Below are 27,656 nucleotides of genomic sequence, written 5' to 3'. Positions count from 1 at the left end.
AGAAAACTCTACCAAACACAACCTTAATTTTTCAAACGCAACTATTCAGTGTGTTTGGTTTGAGTTTTTTATATTAAATTTTTTGAAAATTGAGTTTTTTGATTTTTGTGTTTTTTTTTTGTTTTTAGTGAATATTTTTAAAATTTTAAACATTTTTTTTTACTTTTTTTAGATGCACCTTACTTAGATGTATCTAAAAAAGTAAAAAATTTGTGAAAAAATATTTTAAAAAATTAGTAAATACATAAAAATACAAAAAGATACTGAATTCTCATATTTTTTGTTTGTATTTTTGGTATTTAATGATTTTTTAAAAGGTTTTTTCACAAAATTTTTAGGTATATTTATGTTAGATACGTATAAAAAGTAAAAAAATGTTTAAAATATTAAAAAAAATTCAGTAAAAAAAATACGAAAAACAAGAAAATAAAATTTTCTTAAAAGTATTTTTGGAAAAGTCTAACCAAGCAATATCATTATTTTTAAAAAGGATTGTTGAGAATAACCTTTTTTTTTAAACAATATGCCAAAAAAAAAAACATACAATATTATATATATGAGAAAGACTATAATATATCCCTTTTAAAAGGTGTGTATTGTATATACTTTATAATTTAAATAAAAGATATAATTTCATATTTTTAAAATTATAACTAAAAATAAAAAAATCATAATCAAATAATATATGAAATATAATCAAAGATCTCATAAAAAAAATTGATTATAATTTTTTTTAAAAAAATACATATTTGGGAGCATATGACAGGAGTATAGTAGAATTTCCCGATATACGTACCTCCGAGCCTACTTTGAAATGAACATTAGGCGGGGCAACATTGGCGCCCATACATTTCACTTCATTCCCCTGCTTCTTCTCTCACCTCTCTCCTTCTCTCTCTCTCTCTCTCTCTCTCTCTCACCACCACCACCACATCCATGGACTTCGACGCCGAGTCCTCTCTCATCTCCAAACTCCAATCCTCCGATCTCCACCAACTCCACCACCTCTTCTCCGATTACTTACGCCCATTCACCGATCTCACCACCACCACCACCACCACCACCACCAAGCCCAAACGATCCAAAAAACCCTCAAACGCCGCCGCCGAAGACCACCAATCCTCCCTCCGATCTCTCGCCAAGAAGTTCCTCTCCTTCCTCAATCGCTCCCTCTCTCTCATCCCCAAACGCCTCTCCGAAACCCCCAAACTCGACCCCCAATTCGCTCTCGAATTGTTCACCACTTACAAGCTCTGCTTGAATTGCTTGCAACTTATCTCTTCTCAGTTGTCCTGTAAACCCTACTCCGTTCACATCCAGAGGGTTCGCTTGATTCATTGCTTTGAGGCCTGGGGACGCTACGGTGATGCTGAAATCGAGGGGTTTTCAGTTCTGGAGAGCCTTTGGGGGATTGAGATTGGCGGTACGGGGTCGAAATTGGTGAAGAAGAAGTTTCAGTATGTTCCGGATTTGGGAAATGAGAGTGTGGATCATGAGTTTGCTTTTTTGGTTGTGGAGATTGTTGTGACGCTTGTGAAGTGTGTTTCTATGAAGCAAGGAAAAGAGGAAGGACATTACCGGAGGGTACTCACTTTGGTGGATGAGGTCTCACCATGGTTCAGGTGTGCTTTTCTCTCTCTCTCTCTCTCTCTCTCTCTCTCTCTCTCTATGTATATACACACACACACACGTGTTGGCACACACTACTTGTGCGCGAGTGAAATAATTAGATTGACAATTACGAATTGAAACAGTTAAATTGGGTCAGAATCTGTTCCAAGCAGTTATAGCGTGAGCCGGCTTTGTCTACACTATCGTGGCTGTTTGTTTTATAATAGTATAGATAGATAGAAGATAGATATATGCACACATACGAGCAATGGGTTCAAGCCATCTGTTTGCAATTTCACAATTGTATGCTTGGATTGTTTGTCCATTGAGGTGTGATTTGATCAACGATGAAAAGTTTTCATTGAAAACTTTTTAACAATTTTGGATAGTTTGATGAAACAGTTATCGGATGAGGTAGTTATTGAATATGAAGGGCTTTGTTGAAGAAAAAAAATCAAGTGACAAGGTGAACTCAAGTATAGGCTTTATATAATATAATGGAAATAGATGTAAATATATATGGGTTTTGTAAGGTACATTGGGCATGATGCTTCCCAGCCGGTTAATTGCTTAAAACTGTAATGGGTTTCTTGTTGAGCAGCTAAAGTACGATTGTTTGTTTTTGAAATGTGACAAAATTAATTATTGATGGAGTTCAATACTTTTAAAATGTTATAGGGTTTTGGATGCAAGTGCACATGAGAAGTTGCACAGGATGCTTGTGACATATCTGAGTAAATGTACTTTATTTTTGGTTGGAGAGCTAACGTGTTTCAACAAGGATCTGTTGTGTGAGGTCTGCTCGGCAACATTTGCCGAGTACTCAAAATCAAATATGAAAGATCAACTGCCTAAGGTGAGTTATCTCTTATTCTCACAGTTTTTAAGGGTTCTGCCTGTTCATGTGCATGTGTATGCTTACTATTTTTTTCCCTGATTGATATTTTATTTACAGTTTGCTCGCAGGATATGTTCTTCCTTGTTCTCAAAACAAGATTACCAATCCTCAGCCATCATTGACATATTACTATGCGTTTTGGACTCTATGGCCAGTGAATGTAAGGTAATCTTGTCAAATTTGGTGTTGGCTTAGGAATATGCTCAAATATTTCATTCATTAATGATTAGCCTTACACATTTTTTGGGACTTGAGCTTGAATCCCATGCCATTTTACATCACAGTGCATAATACACAATGTGAAGTTTTATTTATCCATACAATTATGTGAATTGTACATCCATACATCTTGTAAGTATGTGCAAGCTCATGATTCTGCTCATTATGTTGAGTGTACACTGTGGGCTAGATTAAGATTGAGCTTAACTGAATTCATCCAAGTCTGATTGCCATAATATGGTGTAAACATTCAAAGTTGCTTGCAATTAGTGTTCAATTTGAGTTACTAGATTATTATTTATTTATTTTCGATAGTATTTTTAAACCATGCTTTAGATGGTTGCAAATTTAATTTTTTTTTGGGTGAATAGATGGTTGCAATTTTGGTAAAGGGAGAGAATGCTAGAATAGGAAATATGTGATTGTATTTTTTATTTATTTATTCCTTGATTGGTGTAATGGGCTGGCACATATATTATGCCTTATGGCACTCCTATAATTACTCAGTATTAGTAATATAAAAAGGAATGAAGTCTAACTTATTCTCTAACTCTTTCTCTTCTCTAAACCTTCATGGTATTAGAGCCATACCCGAGCCAACTCTTCTTCTCTATTACCCATTATTACAGGTGATCTCCTCTCTCCTATAGACCAAACGGAAGCCCTAAATAGGTCTCCCAGCCTTGTCTAACCCTAACAGACTCTACCCAGGTCTCCCAGCCTCTTCTCTCTCTTTGACAGCCATCACCCAGGCTTCTCTCTCCCTTGGTAGGCCTCTCCAGCCAATACCGAGGGTTCCCAGGGGGCCAACCAGCCTTCTTGCTGGTTTGGTCGAAATCGTCTGGCCCTCTAGGGTTGCCTGGGGTGGTCGCCGCTCTTCGAAGTCCTCTGGTGATGTAATTGTTAGCATATTATATTAGCCGAAAGGTACACTAGGGTTTGTCTGTAATCATTTTTTGCACTCAGGGATAGCACTCAGGGATCATCTTGTAAATTGCCTTCCTTGTAAACCCTAATCTTCATCTATAAATAAGGGGTGATATTCTATCATTCCCTAAGCTGGTTACCCAAGCTTCATGGTATCAGAGCTACACCTCTAGGGTTAGGGTTCAAAACGTACCTAGTTGGATCATCTGCTAGGTCGATCTCCTCCAGCCATCCTCTGTCGTCTTCATCTTCGTCTGGATCGTCTTCGTCTGCTTCGTCTTCGTCCCTCAGCTCGTCTGCTTCGTCTTCGTCTGGTCGTCTGCTTCGTCTGCTTCGTCTTCCTGCCTCAGCCCGTCGATCTCCTCAGCCCGTCGATCTCCTCCAGCCGCCATCGCCCTTGTCGTCTTCGCCTCTCTCTGTCGACATCGCCCTGCTTCGCCTCAGCCCGTCACTCTGGTATCTCACACACTTAATATATAAATATATATAGATATATATGCTGACATATATATAAATATAACCTGATATATATATTTATATATATATAAATATATGTATATATAAATAACTCAATATATATATATATATATATAAAAAAAAAAACAAAAGAAAAACAAAAAAAAAAAACAAAAACAAAAAAAAAAAACAAAAAAAAAAAACAAAAAAACAAAAAAACAAAAAAAAAAAAAAAAAAAAAAAAAAAAAAAAATGGTTTCTTAAGTTTTTGTTATGTCTTTATAGTAGTCATTGTACCTGTTATCTCACTACCACCTTCCGGGTTTGTGATTGTCACTAGTTTTGTTGCGGGTTCGGTAGTATTGTATCCATGACAGATTCCACCAGTGTCTCCCCTTCTTCTCAAACACCAAAGAGTGAGAGTCCCATTCTACCTACTACCATGACTGAGAACCCCAATCCTAGTCTGAAAATCACCACCTCTCTATTTAATGGTCAAAACTACCTAGCATGGTCTCAAAGTTTGACTTTGTTTTTGAAAAGCAGAGGAAAGATGGGGTATGTTGATGGCAGGATACAGGCACCCAGTACCACTGACTCAGGTTATGACCAATGGGAGATTACCAACTCTTTGATTATGAGTTGGCTTATCCATTCAATGGTTCCAGAACTTGGTGAGGGATACTTGTCTATGGAGACTGCCCAGGACGTTTGGGAGGCTGTGGCTGTTACCTATTCCCGCAAAGGAAATTTTTCACAGGCATTTGAGTTGCGCCGCTCTATTGAGAGCTCACTTCAGGGGGAGCAAACTGTTCTTCAGTACTTCACTTTCCTCACCAACGGCTGGAAACGCCTTGACCACCTGGAAGATTATAAGCCCGTTTGCCCTACTGATTCTATCGGGTACAAAAAGTTCATCGCACGGGAACGGGTCTTTAAATTTTTGGCCGGCCTAAATGTGGAGTATGATCCAGTTAGGGGTCGAGTTCTGAGTATGGATACTCTTCCTTCACTTCAGGAGGCATTTGCCTATGTACAAAATGAGGAGAGTCGCCGGTCTGCCATGATGTCCCCTGTCTCTACTGACCGTTCCGCATTACTGTCTACTCCTCGAGATAGCCTCAGCCTGCCTCCTCCGTCTGCTCATAAGGAATCTGTATTCTGTGATTATTGCAAAAAGCCGCGGCATACTCGTGAGACGTGTTGGAAGCTTCATGGGACTCCATCCGGGGGTCGAGGTGATCGGTCTGGTTCTCGAGGAGGTCGGTCAGGCCAATCTAGAGGACGTGGTTCCTATTCCCGGGCTCATCAGTCTAGTGCCGTCGATACCCTTGATTCTACTTCTACTTCTGTTACCCAAACTTCTGATACTGAGCTGGAGGATGCATTGCGCCAATTGTTGGAACGCCGATCTTCTACTGCTCTCAGTACCGCTTCCTCGTCCTTTGCCCGCTCAGGTAACTTAGCATCTTCTCCTTGTGCTTTCCTGTGTCATACATCCTTGCCTTGGATTATTGATTCTGGTGCCTCAGATCATATGTCTGGCTCCTCTGATCTTTTCTCTGTCTATAAGCCCTCTTCAGGTCAGGACAAAGTTAGGATTGCCGATGGTACTGTTTCTTCCATTTCTGGAAAAGGTTTAGTCCAAGTCACTCCTACCATACATCTATCTTCTGTTCTCCATGTTCCCAAGTTTTCTGTTAATCTGTTATCCTTAAGTCGTCTTACCCAAGATTTGAATTGTAGTGTGACATTTTTTCCTGATCATTGTCTTTTTCAGGACCTTGTCACGGGGAGGACGATTGGCAGTGGTAGTGCCGAAAATGGTCTCTACTTCCTAGATCAACCGGACAAACTTGCTTATTCTTCCACCACATCTTCTACTACCCCCGCTGATTTATGGCTGTGGCATCGGCGTCTTGGGCACCCCTCATTTCATTTACTTAAGCATTTATTTCCTTCTAGTTTCGCAAATCATCATGTGTCTGACTTTCTTTGTGAGTCTTGTCAACTTGGAAAACAACATAGAGCTTCTTTTGCTCCCAGTTTGAATAAAAGCTCCGTTCCTTTTTCATTAATACATTCTGATGTTTGGGGTCCCTCTCGTGTTCTGTCTGTAAAAGGTCATCGCTGGTTTGTTACATTTATTGATGATTTTTCTCGTGCTACTTGGGTGTATCTCATGAAAGATAAGAGTGAGGTTTTCTCTGTGTTTCGCACTTTTCATAAGATGATTTGTACTCAGTTTGGGGCCACTATCAAAATATTTCGTTCTGATAATGGCGGGGAATACATCGATTCAGGGTTAGGGCAATATTTCTCTACTCATGGCATTATCCATCAGACCTCTTGCACCAATACCCCTCAACAAAATGGGGTGGCCGAACGCAAGAATCGGCACCTTCTTGACATGGCTCGGTGCATGTGTTTTTTTTATGAATATGCCTCAGCCCTATTGGGGCGACGCTGTTCTCACCGCTGCCCATCTTATTAATCGTCTCCCTACCCAGGTCTTGGACAAACAGGCTCCGCTTCATGTCCTCCTCGGTTCTCCGTCTTTGTTTTCTATTCCTCCCAAAATATTTGGTTGTGTCTGTTTTGTCCATAATCACTCCCCCTCTCGTGGTAAGTTGGACCCTCGCTCCCTTAAGTGTGTTTTCCTTGGTTACTCTCCTACTCAAAAGGGGTATAAATGTTACCACCCTTCTTCTCGTAAGTGGTTTGTGTCCATGGATGTAACTTTCTTTGAATCCCAGTCTTTTTTCTTGTCCTCTCCGGTGTCACCGTCCTCATTTCCGGGGGAGCCTTGGTGTGAAGTGAGTCCTGTGCCTCCTATGGTGGAACCAGTTATTCTTGCACCACCCTCTGTGCCTCCTATGGTGGAACCAGTTGTTCTTGAACCCCCCTCTTCTACTGGGACTATAGAACCCACTGTCACCAAGAATACGGACGGGCATGTTTATGTCCGGGACATAGACAGAAAACAAGTTAACTGGATACACGGGACCGTTTCTGCTACCCCACTGCCATCTCCTGCTTCTGATGAGAGTCGAGGTAACTTTGAATCTCTCGAGTCCATTGATCTTGATGTTCCTATTGCCAAGAGGAAGGGTGTGAGATCTTGTACTCAACATCCTATCTCACAGTTTGTATCATACTCTCATTTGTCATCCTCATATAGAGCGTTTGTGTCCAATATTTCCTCTGTTAGCATTCCTAACCATTTTCAGGATGCCCTTGCTACCTCTGAATGGAAACTAGCCATGATTGAGGAAATGAAAGCACTTAGGAAGAATGGCACTTGGGAATTGACTGCATTACCTCCGGGCAAACGACCTGTGGGATGTAAATGGGTATATACTGTGAAACACAAAGCAGATGGGTCTATTGAGCGTTACAAGGCAAGACTTGTGGCAAAAGGGTTTACTCAGACATATGGCATTGATTATCAGGAGACCTTCGCACCCGTGGCTAAAATGAATTCAGTCAGAGTACTTCTCTCTCTAGCAGCTAATCTAGATTGGCCGCTTTATCAGTTTGATGTCAAGAATGCTTTTCTCCATGGTGACCTCGAAGAAGAAGTATATATGGACATTCCTCCGGGTTTTGCGGATCATCAAACAGAAGGCAAAGTATGCAAACTTCGGAAGTCATTATATGGTCTCAAACAGTCTCCAAGGGCTTGGTTTGAGAGATTCACTCAGGCTATGTTTAAATATGGCTTCAAACAAAGTCAGGCAGATCACACATTATTTGTGAAACATTCCTCACATGGTAAAACTACAGCACTTATTGTTTATGTAGATGACATAGTTCTTACAGGCAATGATAGTGGGGAAATACCTCTGTTGAAGAAATATTTAGCTAAAGAGTTTGAAATCAAAGACTTGGGCAGCTTGAAGTATTTTCTGGGAATTGAAGTTGCTCGCTCTAAGGATGGGATATTTATCTCACAGAGAAAATATGTGCTTGACCTATTGAAGGAAACTGGGATGCTTGGCTGCAAGGCATGTGCCACCCCCTGGAACCCAATCAGAAATTAGGAGATGATGAAGGAGGAGAAGTTGTGGATAAGGGGAGCTATCAACGATTAGTGGGTAAGCTCATTTACCTATCTCACTTCCGTCCTGATATTGCTGTTGCTGTCAGTATAGTTAGTCAGTTTATGCATGCTCCTCATCAGATTCACCTTGAAGCTGTCATGAGAATCTTGAGGTATTTGAAGTCTGCTTCTGGTAAGGGTCTGTATTTTTCAAAGTATGATCATCTTCGTGTAGAAGCCTATACAGATGCTGACTGGGCTGGGTCAGTAACTGATAGGAGATCAACTTCAGGGTATTGCACATTTGTTGGCGGCAACCTAGTTACTTGGAGGAGTAAGAAACAGAATGTGGTTGCCAGGTCAAGCGCAGAAGCTGAGTTTAGAGCTATGGCACAAGGTGTGTGTGAACTTTTATGGATCAAATTATTGTTGCATGATCTAGGTATTGCTCAGACAGACTCCATGCGGTTATACTGTGATAATAAGGCCGCCATCAACATCGCTCACAATCCAGTTCAACATGACAGGACAAAACATGTTGAGATTGATCGCCACTTCATTAAGGAGAAACTCACTAGTGGTATCATTTGTACTCCCTTTGTCCAGTCTGGTGAACAACTTGCTGACATTCTCACCAAGGGGATTGGGAATAAACCATTTCATGACATATTAGGCAAGCTGGGCATGAGAGATATCTTCGCACCAGCTTGAGGGGGAGTGTTAGCATATTATATTAGCCGAAAGGTACACTAGGGTTTGTCTGTAATCATTTTTTGCACTCAGGGATAGCACTCAGGGATCATCTTGTAAATTGCCTTCCTTGTAAATCCTAATCTTCATCTATAAATAAGGGGTGATATTCTATCATTCCCTAAGCTGGTTACCCAAGCTTCAGTAATATGAAGTCGTCTCTTACGTAGTGGATTGGTGATAATTATACACAGTCTTCTAGTAAGGTAAAACAGTACCGAAGCAGACCAAAAAAAAAAAAAAAAACTCTCCGCTGATGTAAAAACAGTCCAGACACAAAGCCCCACTAGATTCTCCCTCCTTTATGCTTTTATAGTTATTGTTGTGCTTGTTACTACACTCTCATCTCCCGGGTTTGTGATTGGCTTCGTGTTTGAGGAATCGTATTTGAGGAATAATTAGTAGAGTCTCCATGGCGGATTTGATTAGTGAATGTACTACCTCTCAGCCATCTCAGGGCGAGAGTTCTGTTATTTCTTCCACTATGACTGATAACCTTCACACTGGCCTTAGAATCACCACCTCTCTATTCAATGATTAGAATTACCTAGTGTGGTCACAGAGTCTGACTATTTTCTTGAAGAGCAAGTGGAAGATAGGATATGTTGATGGGTGGGTTCAGGCACCCATAGGGATGCAAATGAACCGAGCTGTTCATGAATAAGTAAACGAGCCGAGCTCGAGCTCGCATAAGCTCGGCTCGTTTATCTTTATTTAAATTATATAATAAATATATTATTTATATATTAAAAATATATAAATATATATAAAAATAATAATATAAATATATTTTTTATATATTAAATAATATAAATAATATTTTTTATTTAAATATTTATATTTAAATAATATAAATAATATTAAAAAAAAATTATCGAGCCGAGCCGAGCCGAGCTCGAGCCCAGTTCCTTATCGAGCTGAGCTCGAGCTCAATAAACGAGCTCGATAAGTAAACGAGCCGAGCTTGAGCTCAGCAAAGCTCGGCTCGGCTCGGCTCGTTTGCAGCCCTAGGCACCCAGTATCACCGACCCTCATTATGACCAGTGGGAGATCACCAATTCTCTGATTATGAGTTGGTTGATTCATTCTATGGCTCCGGAGATTGGAGAGGGCTACTTGTCTATGGACACTGCCCAAGATATTTGGGAGGCCGTGGCAACTACTTACTCTAAGAAGGGAAACTTCTCACAAGCGTTCGAGTTATGTCGCTTCATTGAACAACCGGTACAAGGTGAGTAGACTATCCTTCAGTATTTACCTTATTTAGCAATGAATGGAAGTGGCTTGATCACCTTCAAGATTACAAGCCTGTTTGTTCCACTGATTCTGTTTGTTATCGGAAGTTTGTGGCGCAAGAGCGGGTCTTCAAGTTCTTGGAAGGCCTAAATGTGGAGTACGATTCGGTTCTGAGCAGAGTACTTGGCATCAATGTGTTTCCTTCTCTCCAGGAAGCCTTTGCTTTTGTACAGAATGAGGAGAGTCGCCGTTTTGCGATGCTTCCTTCTGCTACTACTGATTGCTCGGTTTTGGTTTTTGCACCCTCTTGCGATGGCGACCGTGTGATTAGTGGTTCTCGTCCTTCATCTGAGAAAGATCATCTGTACTGTGACTATTGTTATTGACTTCGCCACACATGCAAGACTTGTTGGAAGCTGTATGAAACTCCCTTTGGTGGTCAAGGCAACCGTCCTGGTACTCGAGGGGGTCGGTCTGGTACTAGAGGCAGCGGGGCTAATGCACGAGCCCATCTTTCAGACACCGTTGAGCCACCATCTTCATCTCCAGTTGTCTCCTCCGTTGCTGATGTCTTGGGGTTATTTGCCTCGAATTTTGAGATTGCTTTTCGTTACTTGCTAGACCGTCAAGCCTCCACTTCTACTACAGGTGCACATTTTTCTTCCTTTGTTAATTCAGGTAGCTTGGCTTCCTCTCTATGTGTGTTGCTATCTCATACGATTGTCTCATGGATTATTGATTCTGGTGCTTTTGACCATATGTCTGGCTTCTCTAATTTATTTTTCGAGTATAATCCCTCCTTAGGTTAGGAAAAAGTCCGTATTATTGATGGTACCATTTCGTCTGTGTCAGGAAAATGTTTAATTCATGCTACCTCTTCCATTCCTTTGTCTTCTGTCCTTTATGTTCCCAATTTTAGTGTTAATATTTTATCTTTGAGTCATAATACGCGTGACTTAAATTGTAGCGTGACGTTTTTTCCTAATCATTGTCTTTTTCAGGACCTTATCACGAGAAAAAGAGGATTGGTAGTGGTAGAGAGGAAAATGAGCTCTACATTTTGGATTAGACAAACAAGCTGGTTCATTCATCTATTCAGTTACCATTCACCAAGGAAGACATTTGGCTATGGTATCGTCGCTTAGGACATTTCTTTTTTTTTATTATTTAAGCATTTATTTTTTTCTATTTTGGAGAAAAATTATGTGTCAAATTTTCAATGTTAGTCTTATCAACTTAGAAAACAACACAGAGCCTCTTTTCCTCTTTCTATTAATAAAAGTTTAGTTCCATTTTCTTTGATTCATTCTGATATGTGGGGTCCATCTTGGTTTGTGTCTTTAACCGGTCAAAAATGGTTTGTTACCTTTATAGATTGTTCCAGGGCCACTTGGGTTTATTTGATGAAAGATAAAAGTGAGGTCTTTTTTGTACTTCAAAATTTCCATAAAATGGTTTGTACTCAGTTTGGGATGGTTGTAAAAATTCTACATTCTGATAATGAGGGAGAATATATTGACTTTAGTCTTGCCACTTACTTTGCCACTCATGACATTATTCACCAGACTTCATGCACTAATACCTCTCAACAAAATGGTGTTGTAGAACGCAAAAATCGCCATCTTTTTGATGTCGCCCGTTGTCTATCCTTTGAAATGCGGGTTCCTCGATCCTATTGGGGGGAAGCGGTTGTCAATGCTGTTTATTTGATTAATCGTCTTCCTACCCAAGTCCTAAAAAAACAAACACCTCTTTAAGCTTTGTTCGGGTCTACCTCTTCTGGGTTTTCCATTCCTCCTAAGACTTTTGGCTGTGTTTGCTTTGTCTATAATCATTCACCCATTCGTGGTAAATTAGATCCTAGGTCTCTTAAGTGTGTTTTTCTGGGTTATTTTGCCATCAAAAAGGGTTATAAGTGGTATCATCCTCCCACTCGCAAATGGTTTGTCTTTATGAATGTCGCTTTTTTTGAGTCTCAATCTTACTTTCCTACCCCCCCGGTCTCACAGTCATCCTTTCATGGGGAGCCTTGGTGTGAAAGATTCCTGTTTCACTTCCGCGAGTGGTTGAACAGATAGAGGATGATGAGCTAGGAGTTGTTGAGGAAAAGGAAGAAGGCAAAGTTTATATTAGGGACAATGATAGACAGGAAGTCACCTGGATGCAAGAGACTATTTTCCTTCCTCTACTGTCAACTTCTTCTCCGGATGAGTGTTCAAAGTCAACCCCACTCCTGAGAGTCTAGGTAATTTTGATTTTAGTACTTCTATTCCTGTTTTTTCAGATTTAGATGTTTCCATGGCTAATAGGAAGGGGTTAGGTCATGTGCTCAGCATCCTATTAGTAATCATGTTTCTTATTCTTATCTGTCTTCCTCATATCAAGCTTTTCTGTCTAAAGTGTCTTCTGTGAGTCTACCTACCAATTTTCAGGATGCTCTCTCTATTCTTGAATGGAAACATGTCATGATGGAAGAGATGAGAGCTCTTAGCAAGAGTGGCACTTGGAGTTAGTGGAGTGACCTAGAGGCAAAAATCCAGTTGGATGTAAGTGGGTGTATGTTAAAACCTATCACCTACTTCACCCACTAAACCTAACCCACTACACTACTACCACCTCACCTACTCCACTAAACCTAACCCACTACACCACTACCACCTCCACTTTACCTACTCCATCTACCACCTACTACCACCTACTCTTCTATATATAGGAATCATTGTAACATTCAATAATATCAATCAATAATACATACAATTTATTCTCTATCTATCAATTTATTTTTACATGGTATCAGAGCAAGGTTAACAACCTAGTCATTCTGCTTCACCGGCGGGCGGCAGTCTCACCTTGGCCGTCCGCCGGACCTCTACACATACCTTCACTCCACTGTCACAAATTCCATAACTGAACCGAAACTCCGCCTTCCTCCGCCTTCACTCACCAAGAACCAGTCGCAGATTTCTCTCTCTTCCGGTTCTACCTTCTAAAGAAAAATGGCCTCTCACATCGTTGGATATCCTCGCATGGGCCCCAAGAGAGAGCTCAAGTTTGCATTGGAATCCTTCTGGGATAAGAAGAGCAGTGCTGAGGATTTGAAAAAGGTCGCAGCCGATCTGAGGTCTTCCATCTGGAAGCAGATGGCCAGTGCTGGCATCAAGTATATTCCTAGCAACACATTCTCTTACTATGATCAGGTGCTTGATACAACCGCGATGCTTGGCGCTGTTCCCCCTAGATATGGTTGGACAGGTGGTGAGATTGGGTTTGACACTTACTTCTCCATGGCTAGAGGAAATGCCTCTGTACTTGCTATGGAGATGACCAAGTGGTTCGACACCAACTACCATTTCATTGTCCCTGAGTTGGGACCTGAGATCAAGTTCTCATATGCTTCCCACAAGGCTGTTGATGAATATAAGGAGGCTAAGGCGCTTGGAGTAGATACCGTTCCAGTCCTTGTTGGCCCTGTGTCCTATTTGTTGCTCTCAAAACCTGCAAAGGGTGTCGAGAAATCATTTTCTTTTCTCTCCCTCTTAGACAAAATCCTTCCAATCTATAAGGAAGTTGTTGCCGAGCTAAAGGCCGCTGGTGCATCATGGATTCAGTTTGATGAGCCCACCCTTGTGAAGGATCTTGAATCTCACCAATTGCAAGCATTCACTGCTGCCTACTCTGAGCTAAAATCAGCTTTGTCAGGCCTGAATGTTATTGTCGAGACTTACTTTGCTGATGTTCCAGCTGAGGCATTTAAAACCCTCACCAGCCTGAAGTATGTCACTGGTTTTGGTTTTGATCTGGTTCGCGGAGCACAAACTCTTGATTTGATTACAAGTGGATTCCCGTCAGGAAAATACCTCTTTGCTGGAGTGGTTGATGGAAGAAACATATGGGCCAATGATCTTGCTGCATCTCTCAGCCTGCTGTAGACTCTTGAGGGCATCGTGGGTAAAGACAAGCTTGTTGTTTCCACCTCTTGCTCACCATTCCACATTTTTGAAGTGAATAGTGCTGGTGGGCCCTACCACTAGCCAAAGCAATTTATAATCCTGATTTCTCTCTTCTTTCCACCGAATTCCACTCAATTTGTCTCCACTCCTGTTTGCATTTTTCTCTCTTTTTCTTTCTTTTGCCTTTTCTTATCATGACATCCACATGAGTTTGTCCCTCTCTTTCCTCCGTTTGCTTTCAAAATTAATTATTTTTTTTCCTTTATTTATTTTATTTTATCAAAAAAAAAAAAGAAAAAAAAAAGAAAACCTTCTATTCATTCAATCTCATTTTTCTGCTCAGTCTTGTACCTTCAAGCTATTTAGATTTGCACAATACACTCATTTTATTTCTATCGGGACTTCGCCCTGATCAGCATTCTACACCCTAAAAAAAAAAAAAAAAAAAACACCAAAACAAACAAACACAACCACAACACAACAACCACACCCACAGTGGGATTTTTCTTCTCTACTCTGCCGCAGGTCTCTTCTTTTTGCCTCCGTCCTGGGCGGCCCTTGTCGGTGTTGCCTCCGTGTTTCCCACTCCACTGGGCATGATCACTACTCCCTGCTCCTCCACTGCAGCATATGGCGGCCCTCCAAATCGGAACATAACGGTGGCCTTCCGCTTCAGCTCCTTATTTTCCGCCTTTAGCACACTTATCTCTGCTCGCGCATCCTTATACGTGCGTTGGAGCAGCGCCAGCTGGGCGTTTAACTGCTGCACCTCATTTGTCTTACTCTGCAGCCGGTGCGACAGGTTTGTGACCGCCGTCATGGTCTCCACACATGACTTCAAAGTATACTGATTGGCCTTAATATCAATTTGCACCGCCATTTTTTGCTCCACCGACCGCATCGGAAAGTTCAACGGAGCAAAAACAGAGGCGTTTGGTTGAGGTTCACTGGCCACCGCACCAGTTATCTCTCTTGTTGACTCGTTGAGGTCGGGAAAGAGTGAGCAGACCACGGGACGAAGAGGCCATATTCTGGGTAGCTGAACGGGAAGACGAGGCCATGTTTTGGGTTGCTGAGTGTTTCAGCGAAGCAGCGATTTCCGACTGGTACTTTCAGAGCAGGATTGGTTACAGAGTGTTACAGAGTATCTCTCTCAGCAAACGAACAGAGTATCTCTCTCAGCAAACGAACAGAGTATCACTCTCAAGACAACGAAGAGTTTCTCAGAGGTTTTTAGCCAGTTTTTTGTCTTAGCCTCTGCCTCAGCCTCAGCATCCGTCTTGGTTAAATAGCCAAGGCAGACACGCGCATCGCGCGCCCCTTGACGCCAGACGACAAAACGGGCGCGCAAGCCAATGTGGTGACGCGCCTCGCCATCATGTCCGGCACATCTTTTTATGACTTGGGCACGCCTTTTGATGGCACGCCTTTTGACAGATTGGGCACACCTTTTGAGGGTGCGATTTTTTAAGGGTCCGACAAGACTCTGTAAACTGTCCTGACATTGATTCCGGTTAGCTCCTTCATGGTTCCGACAAGACTCTGTAAACTGTCCCGACATTGATTCCGGTTAGTTTCTACAAGGGTCCAGCAAGACCCCGTAAACTGTCTTCTACAACGGTCGGACATGACCCCATAAACTGTCTTCTACATCGGTTCGACACGAGCCAGTGTCTTCTACATCGGTCTACCAACCATACAGTGTCTTCACCAACGGTCTGACACGATCATACAGTGTCTCCTATCCTCTTTTATTTTTATGTATTTTCTTGTTTTGTTACTCTCTCCAAACTCAAGTTGGTTAGTTCCTATCCCCTTTAAGTTTGCGGAGGGCTGTTAAAACCTATCACCTACTTCACCCACTAAACCTAACCCACTACACCACTACCACCTCACCTACTCCACTAAACCTAACCCACTACACCACTACCACCTCCACTTTACCTACTCCATCTACCACCTACTACCACCTACTCTTCTATATATAGGAATCATTGTAACATTCAATAATATCAATCAATAATACATACAATTTATTCTCTATCTATCAATTTATTTTTACAGTGTACACGGTAAAACGCAAAGCAGATGGTTTCATAGAACGATACAAAACAAGACTGGTTGCTAAGAGCTTCACTCAGACTTATGGGGTGGATTATCAGGAGACATTTGCACCGGTTGCTAAGATGAATTTTGTGGGAATCTTATTTTCTGTTGTTGCAAATTTGGATTGGTCACTTCATTAGTTTGATGTGAAGAATGCCTTTCTTCATGGAAACCTAGCAGAAGAGATCTACATGGATATTCCTCTTGGTTTTGCGAATGTTAAGTCTAACGGTAAAGTATGTAGGCTTTGAAAGTCACTTTATGGGCTAAAGCAATTTCTTAGGGCTTGGTTTGAAAGGTTTGCTCAAGCTATGCTGAAATATGGGTTCAAGCAAAGTCAAGCTGATCACATCTTATTTGTGAAACACTCCTCACATGGTAAGACCACATCTCTTGTTTATGTTGATGATATTGTTTTGACAGGAGATGATGTTGAGGAGATTCCTTGTTTGAAAGAATACTTAGTCAAAGAGTTTGAAATCAAAGACTTAGGCTATTTGAAGTATTTTTCGGGCATTGAAGTAGCTCGGTCCAAGGATGGCATCTTCACATGCTAAAGGAAGTATGTACTCGACTTATTAAAGGAAATTAGAATGCTTGGAGGTAGACTATGTGATACACCTCTAGAACCGTGCTAGAAATTGAGTGAGGATTAAAAGGGAGATCCAGTGGACAGAGGAAGATACCAGAGACTAGTAGGCAAACTCATATACTTATCCGACTCACGTCCAGACATTGCCATTGCCGTGAGCATGGTGAGCCAGTTTATGCATGCTCTTAGAACTTCCCGCTTGGAGGTAGTTATGAAAATCCTGAAATATCTGAAGTCTTCTCCTGGAAAGGGTCTCTATTTCTCAAAACATGGCCATCTTAGTGTGGAGGCATTTACTGATGCAGATTGGGCTGGATCAGTCACTGACAGATTATCTACTTTCGGATACTACACATTTGTGGGTGGCAACCTAGTCACATGGCGAAGTAAGAAACAAAATGTGGTGGTTAGATCTAGTGTTGAGACAGAATTTAGGGTTATGGCTCAGGGTGTATGTAAGTTATTATGGATTAAACTACTATTGGGAGACTTGAGAATTTATCAGACTGACTCCATGTGACTATTGTGACAACAAGAATCAACATAGTTCATAATCCAATTCAACGTGATAGAATTAAGCATGTGGAGATTGATAGGCACTTCATCAAGGAAAAGCTCACTAGTGGCATTATATGTATTTCATTTGTGAAAACTGGAGATCAACTAGTCGATGTTCTCACCAAGGGGTTAGGGAGCAAACCATTTCATAGCATTCTCAATAAACTGGACATGAGAGATATCTTCGCACCAGCTTGAGGGGAAGTGTTAGAATAGGCAACAAGTTAGAATAGGAAATATGTGATTGTATTTTCTTTTTATTTATTCCTTGATTGGTGTAATGGGCTGGCACATATATTATGTCTTATGACACTCTTGTAATTACTCAATATTAGTAATATAAAAGGAAATGAAGTCTAACTCATTCTCTTCTCTAAACCTTCGGAGTCAGGTTTTTGATCCCAAGAGAAGGTTGATGTGTAAACTTTTAGTTTGCTTATACATTATTGTTTTTGTGCTTGTGTTTGGTATATATCCTTTACATGTTGCAGTGTGGCTTGGTTGCCAAAAAGACATGAATGCAACATATGATGAACCTCCATTTTTACTCTTGCAATTCCATATTATTGGGAGGGAAAATGATTTTTTGTCAAAGATGTATCAATTTTAATGATTAACAGGAAGAATTAAGTGTTGAAAGAGACTGTTACATAAATTTATTTGCTTCTTTTGCACTGCCTTTTTATTTGATTTTCTTTTTGTATACTGAATTTTAACTTTATTGTAACATGGTTTCTTTTTGTTCTCTATTCATTTATATTCTTGTCTTAGAACCTACTCTTATGCTGTGTTTGGTTGGGGGATTTAAAGAGGGATTTGGAAAGGGAAATGGAAAAGGTAGATGAAATGTGAATAAAACATGCCTATATTTCACCTAGTTTCACACACCTTTTCCCTTTCCCTTTCCAAATCCCTCCTCAAATCCCCCAACCAAACATAGCATTAGGGAATCTACAATTTGCACTTGTTACTTGAAGCTTTGCAATTTATGGTTTAACTCTTCATATTGAATTTTAATACTAATCATAATATTATTTATGTTGGCAGGTTGAAATGGAAAGCACTACAATGGAATTTCTTGAACTTGTCTATTATTGTGCTAATAAATGTCGAATTGCAACTAGAGATTTGTGCAGTGCCTTTGCAACATATCTAAGCAAAATAGCAGGTGAATTTTGTCAGGTACTTTTTGTGCACTATATAGTTATTTACTCGTTTCTTTTACATATCCAAAAAAAAAAAAAAATACTCCTTTCTTTGCATTACATGCATTTCTTCTCTCCCATCATTGTGTTTCATGGAAGGTATCCAACTGTTCCACAGGTTTCATCGCCTTTTGACCTGATTCTGAGGCTTTATGGTACTGGGTTGTTCATCAGTGACTGCAATGGTCAGTCAAGGCAGGACAGCAGCATGACCATGAGAAACATGAATGATGGATCTGTGATAGGATTCTTGCTTGATAAGGAGGATGTGCTCCATAATTTGAATGCTTTGCTTGGCAAATTGAAATGTCACTTTCTAACTAGCAATAACGATAGCAATTTGCCAATTAGTGATGAATACAACTATTCCGCAGATTCTGTACACGAAATAAATTTACACAGAGATTCAAATTATAAGGCTTCTAGAGTTTGTAAAACAAAGAATGGAAAGTCATATCTACTGCCTTACTGTAATGCACTGAAATTCTTGTGCCAGCCACTTGCTGAGTTTGTAAATTCAGCAAGGAAAGAGATATTTACTGAAATTGGAGATGCTTCCTTTCCCACCAAGCTATGTGATATTCAGGATGCATTCCATCAATTTTGTGATGTTTTTCTTTTTTGTCACAGGTATGTTTATGATATATTCTACTTTTTATTTCATTTTTGTACTCAGGAAAAACAACCAGTTGGTTCTGTTCAATGATTGGTTAATTTGTGCATTAATTGTCAATGATCTTTCTTATAGAACCAATTAAATGATTCATACAATAATAGTCTTATCTGAAGTTATTTTCTTGATTCTTTCTTTCTTGACCCACATAATTTATGGATTCAAAGGGCCAAGATTTTGGAAAGGTGAGTGTAACAGTTACTGCTGCTCATGCTACAATCTTTGGTTGACATGGATATTATTGATTTACTGCTTGAAATTTTTCTTTCTTTGTTATCATTCCTCCTTTGCTTCTTTCAATTAAATATTATCTGCCAAGTGTCGGCAGAAATGTTCCCCAGTGGGTGACTTTCATAGAAGAGAATACAAGTGCCTTTGTTGAGTATAATTCAGCCAAGTTATTAAATTCTCTGAAACTTTTGTTGGAGAATCCATCATTTAATAGCTTGGGTTGTGTAGTTTAATTAGGTTAATTAAGTACATAATTAAGGGTACTGGGGTTTCTTTTGTTTTTGGATGCAGTGCATTTGAAAGGGAGAGCAATGCATTCGATGATTATGACAAAACAATACTCATTGTAGCTTTGGCTGCCTTCACTCTCTCGTTCAGAACTAAGCTCTACACAAAGGTTGCCATTTTGATTTCAAGTTATTATGAATGACCAAGATTGTTTTTTCCATTCAATTTGGTAATTTTGGTTCCCTTCAATTGTTGCAGGAAAGTAATGCACTGGTTTATCCATAGGCTAATTGGTTTGTTTTTCTTACTGCAGGAGAGTGCTGATTTTATTAAGCAAGTTATTTCTATTGATTGGATTCAAGCTAGTGGCATTAAATTTCTCTTTGCCTCTCTTCACAATGTTGGTGTTACTCTATATAGGAATAAGCAAGTGAAAGAGGTACTTTGATATGGAAAATATGGCTTTATATTGACTTGCAGTAAATCTTACTTCTATGACCGCAATGTTTGACTAAACAATTGTGTTATCATTGAACTATTGTTGTTTTAATTTTGCAATTTTTTTTATATATAAATAATGGTGTTGTCAGACTAGTTCTATTTTCTAATAGTTTTTAGATCCTTTAGCTTTTTAGTGCGCTCTTTCTGATTTGAGAGAATTTTGGGGGGTAATGCATGAGCTCCTAAACAAGGTGGATTGGTTTTTGTTGTTATGATCAAGATTGTTTTATTTTTTGAGTTTTGGTTTATCCTACCTTACCCAGCTGGTAAAGGATGTTAATGAATTAGGTAGGAGAGGATCATAAGTTAACTAGGGGCGCACGTGAGTTGGTTTGGTTTGGGTTATTTTACCTAGAACCAAATTGACATTGATTGGTTTGGTTCCAAAAAACTGGACCTAGCAATTAAAGAACAAGCCAAAATAATTTGGGTTTGTGTGGTTCAACTGGTTTGTAATATACTAAAACTTAATGAACCTGGGTGTAATGCCTCCATCCCAAACTGTAATGATACTGTCCACATTGGGCTAGGCACCCACGGCTTTGAAACACATCGTTACTAGGAAGTGATGTAAGTGTACATATATATATATATATATATATTTTTTCCATGTGAACAAAATGTACTCCTACATACATCGCTCAAGATCTTTCAGCCAATCCCAAGCCACAGTATTACTGTCCACTTTGAGCTGGGCTCTCATTAATATGTGTCGTTAGTAGTAAGTGATGCAAGCCTAAATATACTGACCAAGAACTTTCACTCAAGTGACTTGGGATCTAGGTAAAACAGTGGGCATATTGTTTAAATGAATTAAATTGTTTTATGCAACCAAGCCCCATTAAATATTATAAGATGTGGCCTACATGAGTCCCAAAATGTTGAGCTAGGCACACTCAAAATGAATACCTGACCATATACAACCTAAGAAACACAGACACGTCAATACAGAAATTTTCAAAAAAATGAAAGATACGTCGATATGCAAAATTTTAGGTGATTTTTTTTTTACAGGCTTCCAAGGTGCTGAAATTATGTTGTACGGCATCATGGACTTCTGTTTCATATCTTTGTGAGGCTTTTGTAAACAAATCAAATAGATTTGGCAGTGATGTGTCGGAAGATGCTGTTGCAAATCTTGTCAGTGAGGCATGTGCGAAAAGTGCTTTTCTTCTTGATTTACTTTATCAATGCGACAGCCATAATAAGGTGACTAGAATCATGGGATATAGTCTTGAAAACTGGTCCTCTGCTGAGAATGTGTTCAATAGGCTGCCGACTCCTATAGCTTTGGTGAAGCAGTGGGTGAAGGTAAATGTCTGAAAGCTTCTTGCTGTCTTTAGTAATTTGCATTTCTGCTGTCTGATTTTTACTTGGTTTTCAGATAGAATGTAAGCTTTGTAAAGATCCAGATACAGAGCATAGTGCCACATCCTTATATTCTTTGCTCTCATCTTCTGCAAAAGTGTCAAAAAGGTCACTTGGTGTATTATTAGAGCAGGTTTAGCTTACTTTTACTTTTTAAAGTTTTGGTAGTCTCATTTTTATATTCCTTTTTCCAGTTTTGAGTTTTTCATTTCATGCTTAAAATGCAGGAGCTCTTAGCTTATAATGAAATGAGTGGTCTGAATCCAAGATTATGTCAGAAGATGCAAATGGATATCATTGCTGTCCTCCTAGCAGAAGTGTATGTTTCAGATGATAGCTGTTTACAGAAATCTAAAATTCTTATTGCAAAAGGAAGGGAATTACGGGCCTGTGGAATTGAAGGTCTGAATGATTGTATTCAGTGTTTATCAGAAGCAATATCTACAATGGTGAGTAAACTTGAGTTTTTTGCTCCCCCACCCCCCACTCAACAAATTTGTAATTATTCCTTTTCTCCTTCTGGCTTTGGTTACATGATTGACATGAACCAATTACCAATTCAGAATGGCATGAATGGTGAAGCAGCTTGTGGGAGTATTGCAGTTCGTCATCAATTAGCTGTAGCATATTCCTTGCGTGCACTGTGTATCCAGGAGGCTGAACCAAACTCGAAGGTTTTGTATCTTTTTTGGCCCCATTATTAAATAATAAATACATGTCTTCAGTTATATAAGACAGTCCATTTATTTTAATGTTTGCTTGGTTCGGTGCCAAACAGCGACCTTTTCAAGATATTCAGGCTGCACTAAATCTATGGTTGAGACCAGATTGTTGCCTTGCAGAGAATCAGTGTGATATGGTTTTTGAAAATATTTTGACTGTGTTGTATCATGTTGTTGATATGTTATCGATAAAGGTAAGTTCTATAATCTTATCATGACTAGATTTTGCTTGGAGTTTTCAGATGAAACTGTTAAGTTTAGTTGCCTCACTGCCTTCGCTTGCTTCTTTTTTTAATCTTCAGGGTTGCACCGAATTTCACTCAGACATATATGAGCTGTTGATCAGATTGTTTAAAAGGAATAATGTTCCATTGGAGAAATGTGTGGCTTTGTTGTGGCAGTACAGAAGGCTTGGTCACGCCCTTTGTGCTTCACCTGTGAGTGAGGCATTCATTACAACTTTGCCACAGCATTGTGGTGAAGCCTCCAAGTCGATTGATTTCTGGGCACGTTGCATGAACAGATCATGGCCGCTGGAAGTAGGGTTTCGCCAGAGCTTCTCCTTTATGTTCACTAACATCTCCCGTGGCTCTTGTCGCAGTAATGGTTTTTTCCAATCAGACATCAAAGTTGATGAAGTTAAGCATGCTGCTTCAGATCTTATCTCCAGTGTAAGATCTATTTAATAGCTATTAGAGTTGGTTTTTGGCTAATTCAGTTAATCTGTATTTTTTCACCTGTTAATGTTGCGATTTTTCTTGTTTAGGTTCCTCTTTGCAGTGGTTCAGCTTTCCTTGCTGCTCATCTCTATCACGACTTGTGTGGAAGAATGATTTCAAAGGGACAACTAATTGAGGTAACTCCCAGTATAATGGAATTATTTTCTGACACGATGCATTTATTCTTTAGATCCCTGGCGAGTGAGAGGTCTGGGTTCCGGGTTTCCAAACCAAACAAGAAGTCTTTTAGGAGGTCCTAGATCCTAAAATCATGTAAAAGAAGGGGCATTTAGATGTTTTTTGGCTTATCATATGAAACATACCTAAAAATTTGCACATAGTTTAGGCTTTTGCTTGTTTTTTGGCCATTATAAGGCACTATTTTTTGGTTAATTAATGCTTGTGTGGTATGTTTCTTTCCTCCTTTTTCTTTGCATGTTTCTTAATTCCCCTTTTGGTGTAATTTAAACGGCATGAATGAAAATGAGATCTAGACATTTAGTTACATATCTTGAACAGAGAGTCTATTGCAAAAATGAGAAATTTGGCTTGGACTGGTGTTGGATTAGTGTACGTTGTATCCCACATATCCCATTGCTCGGATATGTGTGGGTATCTCACTAAATTTATATTTCCTCTATTTAATCACTATCCTGTCTCCTCTTTGTCGTGAGTGACTCTTTATGTTGTTTAAAATGTAGATGCATTTTGTGCAGTGTTGTTTTTACTTTCATACCAGTTGTACAAGAAGTTTTAATTTTATAATAGCCTTCTGTGTAGCTCTGCACTGTCCCTTGAGTTGCTTTATACATTTGAAGAAAGAAATACAATAACTTGAATAGAGACATGGCAATATCAGCTGAATAACACTATTACCTGTCATTGCCAATACTCTTACTGGTAGAATTTTCTTTGTTACGTTCTGGTTATCAAACTGGTTTTTTATTATAATTAGATTTAAAAATTAATTGAATTTGTGTGCTGTATGTCACACGGCTTCCATTAGAAACATTTGATTTTTTGGTTGTTGTAACATAACCTTTTCTAAAGAGTTTTTTCAACTCTGTAGGCTCTTTCATATGCAAAAGAAGCCCATCGTTTGCGTAGTAAACTCTTGCAAGAAAAATTTAGGTACTCTGTAGAGCAGCAGAGTGAAATTTATGATGAAAATGGGGAAATCATTCAGAAGCGTTGTTACAATCTTAGTACTTTCGAAATATGTAGTTCAGTGGCTACAACGGTTTGGTCTCATGATACTATTTTATGTGACTTGGAAGGCTGTATTCTTACTCCATGGAATATACTTCAGTGCTATCTTGAAAGCACTTTACAGGTTTGACTTGTTTATCCCTATAATATTTTTGCTCAGAAGTTGAATCTGGTTTTGGTGTGTTTTACCACTGTTATTTAAGTACTGTGGTTAAAACAGGTTGGAATTATCCATGAATTAATTGGAAATGGATCTGAGGCTGAAACTCTTCTATTGTGGGGGAAAAACATCTCTGGTTTCCAAGGGTTGCGTCTTTTCAAAGTTGCATTTTCTTCTATCTTAGGTGTACAAGTAAACTTTTTCTTTATTTACTTATCAAGATAAAAGAAAAAAAAACCCTTTCCTTCTCTCTTGTTCTCGGTCCTTTTCTACGTATCTTTTGTCCTCTTACTCACAGGAAAGAATGCTGAAACTGTCGAACTTACTGTGTGCGTCTGAACTTCTTAGGAAGACTGTACCGCAAGCAACGTCAATGGGATTTGGCAGAAAAGGAACTTCAAAGCGCCAAGCAAATACTAGCAGATAGCTGTACTGCCATTGCTTGTTTGAAATGCAGATTGCTCTTGGAAGTTACCATTGACCTGCAACTGGGAGATTTATTCAGAAGTCGTCGTGATAGTAATACAGCAAATGTTTCTGAAAAAAGATTATGTTATGCAGAAGATCTGTACAAATCAGCTTTAGACAAACTTAATCGTTCTGAGTGGAAAAATTCAGTGAGTAATCCTGAGGAAGTTGGTGCTGAGAACACAATCACTTGTGATGCTCTTGAGAGGGAGGTTGGCATTTGTGCAAGCAATTCTTTTACCTGCACAACAAATCATTTAGATATCAAGGAGTTCCTAACCAAAAAAGATGTCCCTGAAACAAAAAAGGAACCCAAAAAGTCTAGAAAGACTAAGAAAACATTGAATCCTTTACCTCAGGGACAATGCTTGATGGCAGAGCATAATCCAAGAATGACTCGGTCCAAATATCATTCTCAGAGAAATAATGAAAGCATTCCCTGTGAGGTACAGGTAGGGCTTTCTAAATATTCAAACAATGGACAGCATTTTGCTTTTCCTGATGCCCTTGGGCAGACAGTCCCACTCTTGGGAATTGGAAGTTCTGCTGCAGACTCTGGATGTGAAATGATATGTGTTTGCAACAAAATGAGGTGTTGGTACTGTCTTCATATTGATGTTATGGAATCTGGGTGTGTAAACAATTTTGTGCGAATGAAATGGGAGTTTGCCCGCAGGCAGCTTTCACTGAGGCTCCTCACTGGCATAGGTGCGGTGGTTAAAACATTTAGTTTAGGTTGATTTTTGAAAATTATTTGTGCATGCACACTCAGTATTCAATTGCACAAAATATACTCTTGTAAATATTATGAATAAGTGAAATTGAAGACTTTCAGGGAATAAATTGAAATTATGATTTTTGTTAATTATAATTTGTCTTAGAGTGTTGACTCAACCAATATAACTTTGTTTAAAACTCATTGCTATGCTCTTTTCAACCAAATAAAACATCAAATTGAAGCTTCTTGATGTAATATCCTTTTAAAACCCGTGTTTAGTTTGATAGTTGTATGTTGTTGGTAATTAGAAGTGTAATCTATGTTCCCTTGGAAGAGATATTGTACAAAGGACCAGTTCCACCTGGAATAAAGGGATATGGCTCAGTTATTTGTTGAATTATATACTTTTTTGCCTAAATTTCAGAGGACTAATCCGACAGTTTATAGTTATTGCTCCTGTTGTTTCTTAAACTCTTCTAGTAGTCGAAACGATCTGACCAATCACAAAAAAGGTGGGTGTGGAAGGATATACATGGTAAATGAAACAGATTTAGGAGTCTTTATTAAGCTGCTAGTTCATCTAGTGAAATTCATATTCATGGAAAAGCAGCTAGTGAAGTTACAATATTATACGGTTATTGACAGCACACATTATACCGGAGACTAATCAACACCAATATTTTAGCACTAAAAATGTTGAAATAACATTGGGGTACATGTGCACAAACAGCTCTCTCTGTGCATCTGCGCAAGTGCTTCTTTCTCTGTGTTTATAGTTGAGGAAATCTTGCTGTAGTAACCCTTAACTTTTCTTTGTTTTGTTGATTTAATAGTGTTTTTTTCAACTGAAACATTTTTTACCTTTTATGCAACTAGTATTAGAATGATTAACCCTTTGTTAATTTAAAAAGTGCTTGGTTGCGGTATATAATGTATTATTTCCAGTTTTGTGATTGTAAAAAAAGATGGAGAAAAGGGGAAACAGTCTCTGCAATAACTCTGAATTGTGTGGTTGCTGGCTATGGACAACAACTGTTTTGAGTTGGTGATATCTATAGATGTATGAGAAAATGATTGAATATTTATGGTTGGTTATTTGTTGTGCCTGTGTGTATATATACACATGTTCCTTAATCTGTGTATATGTATCTAAACAGTAAATGCACACAAATTCATATTTATGAATATGTAGTTGTGTTTAAAACTGTTTCTGTTCCCTTATTTTTATGCTATCTAGGACTTGATTTTGACACCCATTGGGTGGACTTCCACAGCCTCTCTCGCTCGCTTTTTATCTCTTCTGATTTAGTTTTTGGGCAGGAAAATGCTTGGAGGTTCGTGGTGAGATTCATGAAGCACATGAAATAGTTTTGCAAAGCTCATCTGTGCTGGTCAGCAGAAATGCATTTTCTGCACACTCTTCTGTGCCACTCAGTTTCTTACTTGACTTGATTGGGAAGGATATCCCTGGAGATCCATTAGCAGTTGAACGTGCAGCAATACTTTACAACATTTGTTGGTTTACTTTAAAGAGCTACCCTTGCAATGATACCAGGTATTCTTAAACAGCATCTACACATTTATGTATCCATGGATACAATATGTTGTCTGTGTAAATGTGTAAAAAGTGTGACCCAATGCACAAGCCTCCCACTAAAGTACGGTCTGGGAAGGCAAGATGTACGCAACCTTACCCCCATTGTAGAGGTTGGTTTCGTGACTTCAACTTGTGCCTCCAAGGACGCAAATGGAAAGCCTTGCCATTGGCCCAATGATGTAGGACGAGTAGGGATTACTTTCCTACAAGTAGTGAGCCCAGTTTAAGTATACTGGCAGTAGCAACAATAGACTTATAGGGTTGCATTTAGTGGGATTTTGTGGCTGCAAAAATATTTAAAAAATAGGAGTTTAAGGGTTTGTAAAAAGGTAGGGTTTTGGGAATGAAAACACAAGTGTTTAGGGACAGTTGGGTGGTTGTTCTAAGCACTGTGAATAGTGACGTGAACAGTAACCTTTCTGGATAGAAGAAGAAGGGGAGAGAGAGAGAGAGAGGAGTGCCCCACCCTCACAAGGGATAGGCCAATCACACAAATACAATTTCAAATTTTC

At 39.3% G+C, this 27,656-nt stretch overlaps 1 protein-coding gene and 1 pseudogene across 3 annotated transcripts in view; both read left to right on the top strand.

The window, feature by feature from the left end:
- The first annotated feature begins 775 nt into the window (after positions 1-775).
- The window catches only part of ESP (separase), a 34,485-nt gene continuing 7,604 nt past the window's right edge, over positions 776-27,656 (top strand). Inside the window, exons 1-18 of one of the 2 annotated variants that reach the window (XM_082914419.1) lie at positions 776-1,622; positions 2,290-2,467; positions 2,567-2,669; positions 18,393-18,527; positions 18,669-19,180; positions 19,746-19,851; positions 19,996-20,121; positions 21,198-21,494; positions 21,568-21,684; positions 21,779-22,000; positions 22,115-22,225; positions 22,330-22,467; positions 22,576-22,944; positions 23,040-23,129; positions 24,062-24,325; positions 24,422-24,545; positions 24,710-25,537; positions 26,868-27,102. In XM_082914419.1, the coding sequence (XP_082770545.1) occupies positions 18,399-18,527; positions 18,669-19,180; positions 19,746-19,851; positions 19,996-20,121; positions 21,198-21,494; positions 21,568-21,684; positions 21,779-22,000; positions 22,115-22,225; positions 22,330-22,467; positions 22,576-22,944; positions 23,040-23,129; positions 24,062-24,325; positions 24,422-24,545; positions 24,710-25,537; positions 26,868-27,102 (3,668 nt within the window). In that variant the 5' untranslated portion in view covers positions 776-1,622; positions 2,290-2,467; positions 2,567-2,669; positions 18,393-18,398. Of the gene's footprint in view, positions 1,623-2,289; positions 2,468-2,566; positions 2,675-18,392; positions 18,528-18,668; positions 19,181-19,745; positions 19,852-19,995; positions 20,122-21,197; positions 21,495-21,567; positions 21,685-21,778; positions 22,001-22,114; positions 22,226-22,329; positions 22,468-22,575; positions 22,945-23,039; positions 23,130-24,061; positions 24,326-24,421; positions 24,546-24,709; positions 25,538-26,867; positions 27,103-27,656 lie in introns of both variants that reach the window. The other variant, XM_028209628.2, reaches the window with a different exon arrangement.
- LOC145820040 (5-methyltetrahydropteroyltriglutamate--homocysteine methyltransferase pseudogene) lies at positions 13,093-14,083 on the top strand (annotated as a pseudogene). Its single transcript, XR_014360953.1, has one exon. The product of XR_014360953.1 is annotated as a 5-methyltetrahydropteroyltriglutamate--homocysteine methyltransferase pseudogene (transcript).

The sequence above is a fragment of the Camellia sinensis genome, chromosome 2 (assembly GCF_055761805.1).
Source record: "Camellia sinensis isolate YWXY chromosome 2, ASM5576180v1, whole genome shotgun sequence".
Lineage (NCBI taxonomy): Eukaryota > Viridiplantae > Streptophyta > Magnoliopsida > Ericales > Theaceae > Camellia > Camellia sinensis.
This window is presented reverse-complemented; position numbering and strand designations above follow the sequence as displayed.